Source organism: Poecilia reticulata, linkage group LG16 (genome assembly GCF_000633615.1).
Source record: "Poecilia reticulata strain Guanapo linkage group LG16, Guppy_female_1.0+MT, whole genome shotgun sequence".
Lineage (NCBI taxonomy): Eukaryota > Metazoa > Chordata > Actinopteri > Cyprinodontiformes > Poeciliidae > Poecilia > Poecilia reticulata.
This window is the reverse complement of record NC_024346.1, coordinates 20471769-20482739: the sequence shown is the minus strand read 5'-3', so window position 1 is coordinate 20482739 and position 10971 is coordinate 20471769. Positions and strand designations below refer to the sequence as shown.

The 10971-nt window shown below is 38.5% G+C and overlaps 1 protein-coding gene across 3 annotated transcripts; it reads left to right on the top strand.

Moving 5' to 3' along the window:
* Positions 1–472: 472 nt before the first annotated feature.
* LOC103478425 (CUB domain-containing protein 1) lies at positions 473–8608 on the top strand. 3 transcript variants are annotated; one of them, XM_008432282.2, is made up of 6 exons: positions 475–735; positions 3137–3340; positions 4200–4346; positions 4435–4785; positions 6291–6378; positions 7991–8608. In XM_008432282.2, the coding sequence occupies exons 1-6, from the start codon at positions 663–665 to the stop codon at positions 8130–8132; spliced, it is 1005 nt and encodes a 334-aa protein (XP_008430504.1). In that variant the 5' UTR covers positions 475–662; the 3' UTR covers positions 8133–8608. The 3 variants fall into 3 exon arrangements, with proteins under 3 accessions (XP_008430503.1, XP_008430504.1, XP_008430502.1); XM_008432280.2 differs by having other exon boundaries at positions 487–735; positions 4002–4346; XM_008432281.2 differs by lacking the exon at positions 6291–6378 and having other exon boundaries at positions 473–735; positions 4002–4346.
* Positions 8609–10971: the final 2363 nt, after the last annotated feature.

The following is a 10971-nucleotide window of genomic DNA, read 5'->3' as shown; positions in this document are numbered from 1 at the left end:
ATATATATTGTAAGTGTTAATTTTTAAGAAAGAATATCACACCAACAACTAGAAGTCCTGAGTTACTGAAAACTTATTTCATACAGTAATCCAACTATTTCATTTGCTACAAAGTTTAGCAAAATTAATCATTTATATTTGTACACATTCTCTTTAAGCAATCTGTATCACTAAACATTAGACGATGGAGATCATTTGAGTCCGGTCCAAATGACCAATTCTGGAAAACTCTATGAAGGTCCTCTTTTATTTGGATGTTTAACCATGACAACCAACAGCAACTCAATGTCTGGACGTCAGACAAGACTTTCTTTTTTTGTTGTTGTTTTAGGAAATTAAATAGACATCCAACACAGGTGTAAAATCATTAAGGTCAGAATCATTTTTTTTCCTTTTTATTTTTCTTTTAATTTTTTTATAATTTTCCAAATAAAAATGCTTGCCGAAATTGTCACATTGGTCACTTCCTTACCTGTCTGCAGTCACATTCTCTTCCTGTTCCTGCCAGGTATGTTCGGAAGGAAAACAAACCTTATAAGGAACATCCTGTGCTACACCTGGACTAGGAAGCAAGGATCTGTGACTCCTGACGATAACAAGCCATGAAACAAGCGCTCACTGCTTTCAATTAAGCTCAGGATCATCTTATTAAAATACACAATATGTATTTTAATAAATCAGAAAGAATATTTCTGCAGATTTTACTTTTTATCACGGCCGTCTCCATCGTTTCTGGTGAGTAATAACATTTTAACAGCAGACCAACTAAATTTAGCTGGCGGGCTTGCTTGGTAATGACTAAAGATGTTAATTAAATTAAAACGCAACCTTGATGCTTTGTAGCGCAAAGTGAACGATTTCATTTTCTGCTTGTCCTGTTTACTTTTTTGTGTTTTGTGTTTGGTATGTGTGTGAATAAGAACACCTGCGGTGTGGGCGGGCATTGGGAAGCATTGCCCGCCCAGTGAGTAAGCCGTGGCCCCACCCACGGCTGGAAGCTATTTCTTTCATTTTTACCTCAGAGTGGACAACTTTCTATTAATCCTACCTCGATTTGATACGGTAGGGGCTCCCGCACTTTCCCCGTATCAGAGCCCTCTGTCTTCCGCTCTTTTTACAGCCAGTAAATCTATTTAAACCATTGTTGACATGTTGTAACCTGTTTTTCCGAGCTGTCTTTAAACGCAACATGAGTTCTAAGGCGGTCGAGCCGGTTTTACCTGTGCAGCACCGAGGCAAACAAACCAACGAAAGGCAAAAAAAAAAAAAAAAAAAACTTGGCACGGTTTTCTCCCCCCAAAACAGAGTGAGTTGAGTAATGCAGTTGGATGCAGGTAATGGGGCTGGTTGGTTCAAACCAAATTGCCAAATTAGCATCCTCCTGCTAATTTGGAGAAATAAAGAAATAACAACGAAGAAACCTTTTTTACATAATCCGTTTGTTCTCGGAGCTACTGGTGGAGATTCATCTCAGTGTAGGGCAATATTTCGGGAAAATAGACAAGGGATACAGAGGGTGATATCAAATTTTCTACGAAATTTTCCAACAAATTTTCCCTCTTATCTGTGATGCCTTAAACTATTATGGTATTAATAGAAAAAAGCCGGGAATTGCAAACCATGAGCAGAGAACACAGGGCTGCACAGTGGCGCAGTTGGTAGAGCTGTTGCCTTGCACCAAGAAGGTTCTGGGTTCAATTCCTGGCCCCTGCATGGAGTTTGCATGTTCTCCCTGTGCATGCGTAGGTTTTCTCCGGGTACTCCGGTTTCCTCCCACAGTCCAAAAACATGACTGTCAGGTTAATTGGCCTCTCCAAATTGTCCCTAGGTGACAGCCAGCATGGTTGTTTGTCCTGTGTGTCTGTGTTGCCCTGTGACAGAGTGGCGACCTGTCCAGGGTGACCCCGCCTCTCGCCTGGAACGTTAGCTGGAGATAGACACCAGCAACCTTCTCAACCCCACTGAGGGACAAGGGTGTAAGCAGAGAACATATTCATCAGACACTGACTGTAAAACATTCCACTCATGTGTGTCTCAATAAAGGTGTCAAATCCGTATTTATTTCACTTCATCTGCGAAATAAAACTCACCTTTTTAGGGCTTACATTGTTAATTTTTTCAAATTTGTTCTTTCACTTATATGCCACACATACAAAAACATGCCACTAAGTACACTGGGAAACAGTTCCTTTGCTAGCTTAAAAATTCGAGTTTATTCAACTCTTGGAGGTTTGACAAAATAATTTAAACGTTAACACAACTTACGGCTGTAAGTTTATCTTTCACAAACTCACACATTTTGCTTCGAAATCCAAAACTCGTAAAAAAAAAAAAATTGAATTAAAGAGTAGAAGGTAGTAGACACAACTACTGTATTTTCCGCACTATAAGGGGCACCGGATTATAAGGTGCACCTTCAATGAATGGCCTATTTTAAAACTATTTTCATATATAAGGCACACCGTATTATAAGGCGCATACAATAGATGCTACAGTAGAGGCTGGAGTTATGTTATGCATCAACACAACAGTCGCCGGGGCGTGGCCGGACGATGGTCACCCTTCTCCATTCGTGCACAGCATGTTCGCATGTTCGTGGAGAACGTGGTGCTAAATGACCTGCAGACGACCTGATTCTAGACAGTCGGTAGGTAGATAGGTCAGTCAAACTTTATTAATAGATTACAAACCAGCGTTCTGACAACTATCCCAGCATGCACTGCACACTTCTTCTTCTACGGACAAAAATGAAGTCGGCGGCTACTTACCGTAGTTGCTAGACCTATTGTGGCTCAATATCGGTCCATGTATAAGGCGCACCGGATTATAAGGCGCACTGTCGGCTTTTGAGGAAATTGAAGGTTTTTAGGTGCGCCTTATAGTGCGGAAAATACGGTAATTTTAGCTCAAATGTTTTACGGTGAAGCTGAAATGTTAAATTAATCCTGTTAAAACACAAAGTTGTCTTAAAAAGTAATATTTTTATGTGCAACAATAACTCAGCAGAACAGTCCTGCCCTGTCATGACTCACAGTAATGCACAAATATTGCAGAGCATTTTTAATATCTGTGTTATAAACTTGTTTAACCCTTCTCTCTTTATATGATAAATATATCATTTCTTGATGTGTTCCAGGAGGCCTGACGTTGACTGTATTTCCTTTAGATGGCAGCATCATCAACATCATCAACAGTAAAGCCAGCAGCTGCAAAGTGTGCACATCTAACAATACCCAACGACAATGTTACAACAGCCTCACATTGGTTAACAGAACAGATCTGGAGTTTAATTGCACCAAGCCTCAAGATTTTTTCAAGGTGGAAATTGTTCACAAAATAGGTAAAACATAACATTTTATTTACTTTAGTTGATCTCAAATGTTGAGAAATGCAGATAATTGAGATTGAGATTTCTAGTACCGAGAGTAATTTCAACTAACACAATGAATTACTTTGTTAATTATATTGGCAGAAGAGGAACTTTATCTCTCCTACCATCACAGACAGAAATGTGAAGTGTTTATTAAATCTTTAAATTGAACCAAACGCTTTGCTTAGATGAGATTTTCAGGCACAAACAGATCTATCATTAGGGATCCATCATTCTGTGGGCCTGCTTTTCTTCCAAAATCCCTGAGGACCTGGATGGAGAGCCTGGCACCAGGAACTGGTTGAAATACCAGGAGATTTTGAGAAGAAAGAAAGAAAATCTGGTAGCATCTTGAAGGAAACAAGCAATAAATGATCAAAGATCTCTCTTAATGCTACAACAATGTGAAACATTATGAAAGAATAAATACTTTCCTCTTGGTAAAAATGACCTGTACATATTTCCCACTTTAGTTAAAAACATTATCCTTTTTCTCTGTTGAACAAATTCTTTCAAATTAAGGGTTGAGCTTCTAGTGTGAGAAGATGGCTCTGTAATAAAAGCTAAAATGACATGGATATATTTTTCTAAATTATAAAATTGTCTCTAAACTTGACTTTTCTTTTCTCAGCATGTAACTTGGAGCTTTGTGGCCTCATCAATCCTTACATTGGATTCTCAGATTTATTGCCATTCGACCGCAAGTTTGTCTGGGAAATTGAGGCTGATTCACAAAAATCATTCCAGATAAAATTTGCTAACACGAGGTTGAATCAGATTGCTCCAAGCGACAGCTGTGCTAATAAACAGACCTACACTCTCCGAGCGGCAAAGGTTCTCCTAGGGAAATTCTGCTCATCTGGGACCATCAGGAGTGTAACCATCCAGGGTCAGGGCAGCCTCTCTCTGGACCTCCCAGCAGGACAGAAGCCAAGTTCTGACATGTTTTTAGTGTCAGCAGTGGAGAGAATACCAAGTTAGTATAATTATTTTTTTTGTTTTTGTTAAACATCTTTTGTGTATCTTCCACAGTACCAGCTGTGTGTATTTTCTTTCTTTCACAGCCTTTGCCAAAATTTCAGTCACACTACAAAAAGGCTTGTTGTCCTCAACGCTGCTGACACCAAACTACCCAAACAGTTTTCCCGACACAGAGCTGATGGAGTGGTATTTTCACATCCCCAATAATTGCAAGACAGCAATTAAATTTTCAATCCCGAAGAAGCCGACTTGTTTAAAGGACAAGACGTATGTGGAGTTTAGAAACAAAGTGACAAGTACCAAGGATGTTCTTCTTCGTGGTGATCAGCCAGTACAGAAACAGGGAAGCTTCTCACTCAGGCTGAAGAATTGTCAGATGGACACAGGACCTTCTGATGGACTCTCCATGAGCCTCACAGTGACTGCTTTCCCAGGTTTGTGTAGAACATTGCTTCAAATGTTATGATGCAGTGAATGTTTCAATGGGAATAAGATCTGGTTTGTTGTTTTAAAGGGGAAGTCTGGTAGACCTGAACCCAGAAACTCATTTTTAATTTTTCTGAAGTTGATACAGACTTTGTTTAGTACTTTAAAGGTTGTTAGAATTTGCAGCTCCTATCATCAGTTTTTTATCTATGATGACAAGAAATGTCATCATAGATGTTTGCAGGTTCAAACCTACAAACATCTATGATTTCCTATCATAGATGTCACTTTTCCTAACACTTTCAATCATTAAACATCCAGTACAATTAAATTGACAAATAAACATTTTAGGGGGACTCATGGAATAGCCTAAATCCATGCATTTACTTATTACATAAAAGCAATATACTTAAAGTATACTAAGTGTAACTTAAATTTTTAAAAAAGAAAGTACATGAAAGTACACTTAGTACACTTTAAATTGTGCTTTAATATAATGTAATTACTACTAAAATACACTAAGCAAGTTTTATGTGATCCTACAAACATCAAGACAGACATTTTTACATTTTACTGCCATCTGTCTGTAAACAGTAATTTTCAAGTCCTTTCCAAGATACTGAGTAGGAATTACTTCTGGACTTTGACTAGGCCAGTCTAACATGAATTTGCTTGATCAAAACCGTTATACTGTGGTTCTGAGCTGCATTTTGATGTTACTGTAGATTGAATCTCTGCCTGAATCTGGCCTTACAGCCTCCAGGTTTTCTTCCTCAGTTGTATTTAGCTCCATCCATCTTCCCATCAACTCTGACCAGCTTCCCTGATCCCCACATCATGATACTGCCACAACACTTAGCCACATGCCAGACCACAGCAAGTCTTCATCATGCTTGCCGTGTCCTTTATGTGATTTCTTTTGTCTTTTTTGTTTTAACTACAGACTTTTTCTGTGTCCTCCTCCTTTAAAGTCAGATTGTTTAGGGTGCTGGACTGATGTCCTCTCTGATTCTGAGTAGTGTCCAGCTGTTCCATTGTCTTTACCATCTTGAAATGTTCAAGGGGATATAAATACATGTACATGGCACTTTATACTTAAGTGATCAAAATCAGACTAAAAATAATTGCAGGTCATTAAGTTTTCCATCAGATCATTTAGTATGAAACCAGTTAAGGTTCCTAACTCTTGCTGTGTTCTGAGTGACTGATTTCTGTTTTATACCGAGATAAAATGATAGAAAACACATCTGGAATGTCAAAGTTACAGATATGCTGTGTTAGTTCTTTCATAGCCGGGGTCTTTTTGTTCTATCTGCAAGATGAATCAGTTATTGATATAGATAAGTCATTGATTCATTTTCTATTCATTTTCTTCCTAACAAATGAAAACAGGAGCAATGAGGGGGGGAGGAAAGAGCACATTTTCCTGATGTTCATAAGTTTTAAGCAAAGGCGATGAAAGAAAACAGTGATTAAATGTGGGATTTGTTCTCTTTTTTTCCCCCTCTTCTAGAACCTCAACGGTTTACCAGTGTCGGTGTGTTGGCTGCTGTGAACATCATTATCCTCATTGTGCTGTTGGTGGTTTTCATTGTGACGAGGTGAAGTCTTCAGCTTAGTTTTTCCTTATAAACCTTATGTGATCTGCTTGGATGCATACTGCATATGCACAAAATATGAATATGCTTTGATCTAAACCATTTAATTTTATCTCTTGCTGTATGTCGAAGGTCATGGAGAAAGAACCTTTGTCTTTCTCAACTATTTCACAGCCTCTGACAGGTCTAACATGTTTTAGGCTCCTTCCATCTTCTCATCAACTCTAATCAGCCTCTTTGTTTCTGTTGGAGAAAAGCAGATGGTGTGTTCAGAGTGTTAGTTTTACACGTGGGTAAAAAAACAAACTGTTTTGGACTCATCTGACCAGAGGGCTGTTCCACCAAAGTAGGATTAAGAAACTCAGGATAGAGATAAATCCAGACTTGACATATTACCATCAGTTCATTCTGGTTTTATCTGTTTCAAAGACCAAACCAGGCTCAGGAGGTCCTGCTATGTTGAGCCAAGTTTAAGTAATTTGGGTGAATGCAGGTCTACAGCTTTGTTCAAGAGATTATGAGATCAATCCACTAATGCTGCACTATACAAATAATACATCACACCAAACAAAAATCATTTTTTAATGGAGGATTATGAGGATTTGAAGCACTTACTAAAGAAAGAAAGCGGCTGCTTTAATAGCAAATAATAGCAGATACTTCTCTGCATAAGTAGCCCAAAAATACACATTTCCAAACCATCCTTAACAAAATGTCATAATGATACTTGTTCAATTAAACAAATTTAAAGTTGTTTATTTGAGCAAAATGAATGGAAGATGGAAACAGTGGAAGACAGATTCCTTCATGTTTCTCTTTTTTATCCCTCATCTAATCGATATTTATACAGAAAAAACACGAAAACGTTAAGATTTTATATAATTTGTGGCGGTGGCGCCAGGGCATGGCAGCCTCACTTCTGTCAGACTGCCTCAGAGCAGCTGTGGTTACTATCCAGTAGCTTCAGTGTGTGAGTGAATGACTGAATGTAGTGTAAGGTACTCTGGGGTCCTATAGACTTGATAAGACTACAAGTACAAGCCATTTACTAATTGCACTTTAAGTTTAACACTGTTTAGCATTGCTCATTAAGAATAGATTTGCACATCAATAACTATTTGCACACAAAGTTTAAATTATTTGTTGAATATTTAAATAATGATCATGTAGCCCTTTGACCAGTATCCAGTAGCTCTACAATGAGAAGTATTGTGGTACCTGTGTGGAGAAAAGAATCGCTACTTGGAGCAAATTAAATCTACTGTAGGGGAACAAATTTCCATGTGTAAAGAAGTTGGTTGTTATTAAGATGTGATTACTCAAATGTTGTGTGTCCTCTCCAGGGTGTTTAGAGAAATGCTTTTGTCCAGACATCATTTAAAAGTTTCTAGAGAGGCCATAGAATTAGAGAAAGTGGAAATTTGAGTTTTTGGTGTATTAACACGACTTCAGTAGAGATGAAACCAAATACATACATTGGAAAAATAGCTGCTGAAACAACAGAGACCCAGATTCTTTGCCAAAGCGATTATTATCAGTGAAACTCAAAGTTCTAGTAAAAAGTCAGCTCTTAGAAAAACAAACTCAGTTTTTTCTTGTTTTTTTCTGTTAATAGGAAGAAGAAAAGAGATCTTCATACAGAGGAGTCAGTCTACAATCTAGGCAATACCAATCTCCAGACAAGACCCAAGAAACCATCAAATGATGAATTAATGGTTTACTCACACCTCCTACGAAAGCAGAAAGATAGTGTTTGACCTGTGTGAGTCGTAAGAGTTCCTCCCTGATTTAAAAAGGAAACCAATCAGGAACAAAAGAGGTGATGACAGCACCGTGTCGCTCTTCCAGTCTGAACAAGAACACTTGATTCCCAACAACTACATGGAGTTCATTGTGGACAACATTGATGATTCAGAGCAAAAAACCAAGGAGGAACATCTTCCGACTCAACAACCACAAGGTCTGAAAGGAAACGACTGAGCAGATGATTCAGTTCAGCTCTTGGATCTTCTTGACCTGTTTTGATTTTACTTCCTCAACATGTGTCTCAATCTTGGCGTTTGTGTATCTCTGAGTTTTTTTGGGGGGGTTGTAGTTATTTTTTTAGGACACCACTTGTGTTCAAAGTTGTTCAAAGTTGACTGCAGCTGTTAATGTGTTTTATTTCACATGACCAAACTTTACCTTTAATTTCTTTCTTCTAGTCTAAATAGATCTCAAGTTACTCACAGGTGTGAAGTTTGTTTTTGTTGTTTTTTGCTTATGAGATTGCATTAATCTTTAACCGAATGGTGGAGGTTGTTTTGTAAGATTTTTAATTTTGCGTCATATAACCATATAACACCCCATTAATATTGTATGATCACTTTGCACAGTATTGTACTTTTAAAACATAACTGGTTTTTCCCTGGGCCGCACAGTGGCGCAGTTGGTAGAGCTGTTGCCTTGCAGCAAGAAGGTTCTGGTTCGATTCCCAGCCCGGGTCTTTCTGCATGGAGTTTGCATGTTCTCCCTGTGCATGGGTGGGTTTTCTCCAGGTACTCTGGTTTCCTCCCACAGTCCAAAAACATGTCTGTCAGGTTAACTGGTCTGTCTAAATTGCCCCTAGGTGTGAGTGTGTGTGTGCATGATTGTTTGTCCTGTGTGTCTCTGTGTTGCCCTGTGACAGACTGGCGGCCTGTSCAGGGTGACCCCGCCTCTCGCCGTTAGCTGTGGACAACGTTAGCTGGAGATAGGCACCAGCAACCCTCCCGACCCCACTAAGGGATAAGGGTGTCAAGAAATTGGATGGATGGTTTTACCCTAGAAGTAGACTCCTGCTGCCTGTTACATGTCTGCCAAACTGTTCTTCTTCTGCTTCTTTGGTGTTTTACTGGCGAATGGCAACCAACTTAAGGTGTATTTACCACCACCTACTGGACTAGTCAGACTGTTCTTTTCCTCTCCTCTTTCACCACATGTAGGATGAAAACTGATTGGCTTGTGGATTGGTGAGGAGCCAATCAGGACTCAAGGAAGCACTATATTACTCGCTCACCTGTGGGCTGTGAGATTCTCCACTTGGCTTTCTGATACTTGTCTTGTGTGTAAAGGTTTGTACTGGGAGTTAGAAGACTAGGTAAGGTTGAGGTGCCCGGTACATTTTCATCACTGAGGTTTCTTTCTGTGAAACACCCTAGATAAGCAGGTTGGCTTATCTAGGGTGTAATGTTTTGATTAATTCATTTGTTGGATCAGATTAGCAGGGTTTGCTTTTTCACTTGGAGTAGCTGGTAGTTCGGCCCTGTTTTGTTAATTTCTTTGATTTGCCACAACTTAACTGTCCCTTTCTCCCCCACAATTTGTTCAGACTTTCAGGATTTTTGCTAAGAAAAATCCTATTTTTACACTTTTGCAAGGACTGTCACAGAAAACCAACAATAAATCTAAGGAATAGTGAACATGGAGCAAATCAAGTGTGAACTGCAGTGGTGGAGAAAGTACTCAAAAAATGTACTTAAGTAGAAGTACAAATACAGAGACAAAAATGTACTCAAGTAAAAGTAAAACTACCACATTAACATTTGTACTTAAGTAAATGTAAAAAAAAGTACTAGCTTTTAAAAATACTTAAGTATTAAAAGTAAAAGTACTTGCTGAATGCATTACCTAATCCCTAATACAATATCATTAAGTGAACCGATTGTATTTAATTTTAATACATTAGAAATGTGCCATTTTAATGAACAATGACACAGATAAAGCATGTTTTTATGTTTACTCTCTGTAACATAGTTTAGACTTACGTATGTGATTCTATGCATCAAAATTTTAGGGATGGAAACATCTTGTTTCCTGTCCTAACATAGCATGAACTTCACTTTTTTTTTTGCCACTAGTGGCATTTATTTTTAAAGAAACCCAACAGAAAGGTGGGTGGGGAGGACATGCAACCGAGGAGCCACGTAGCAGAGTTGTAGTCAAGACCACCTACCCGAGACCAAGTCAAGACCAAGACCAGCACCCCGCGCTATGTGACACAAAAAAATTAAGTCTTACCCAGGGGTGGGAGTAGTTTTAAATTTTGGGGGGGTACTATGACAAAAAAATAAATAAATAAATAAATATTGCATATATATATACATATATATATATATATATATATCCACTATTGTGCACAGAAAGGTAGCAAGCATTTTACTTGCACACACACACACACATACACCTACTAAGACATGCTACTCTGTTACTGACATCGTGGAGATTCCTGCACAGGTCTACCTGACCTGACCCAAACTCTTGCCCGAGTTGTTCTTTAAATCTGCCTTTGAAATACAATCATGAAGCCTTTTTATCCCCAAGGCTCCTGAATGACGCAAGCCAAGAACTTCTGGGTTCTGGACCTCAATAAAATTATGYATAAGTGCAGGTCTGRATCGCTCTWCTGCTTTTGTTTCTTATGTTTGGTAAAATAGTCACAGCATTAAATTGTCTGCGAAAATTAATAAAAATAAATATAATAAGTCACAGACTGTTCCTAGCACTGTGCAATGATTAATACATGAATAATCCTAATAATAGTAATTAAAAATAATAGTGGATAAAAGGCTTCAGAAC

Coding starts and splice junctions, on each gene's coding strand:
- LOC103478425 (XM_008432280.2), top strand. CDS start 663: ATGTATTTTAATAAATCAGAAAGAATATTTCTGCAGATTTTACTTTTT. Junction 736..3,136: donor GGCCGTCTCCATCGTTTCTG/GTGAGTAATAAC, acceptor GATGTGTTCCAG/GAGGCCTGACGTTGACTGTA. Junction 3,341..4,001: donor GGAAATTGTTCACAAAATAG/GTAAAACATAAC, acceptor TTCTTTTCTCAG/CATGTAACTTGGAGCTTTGT.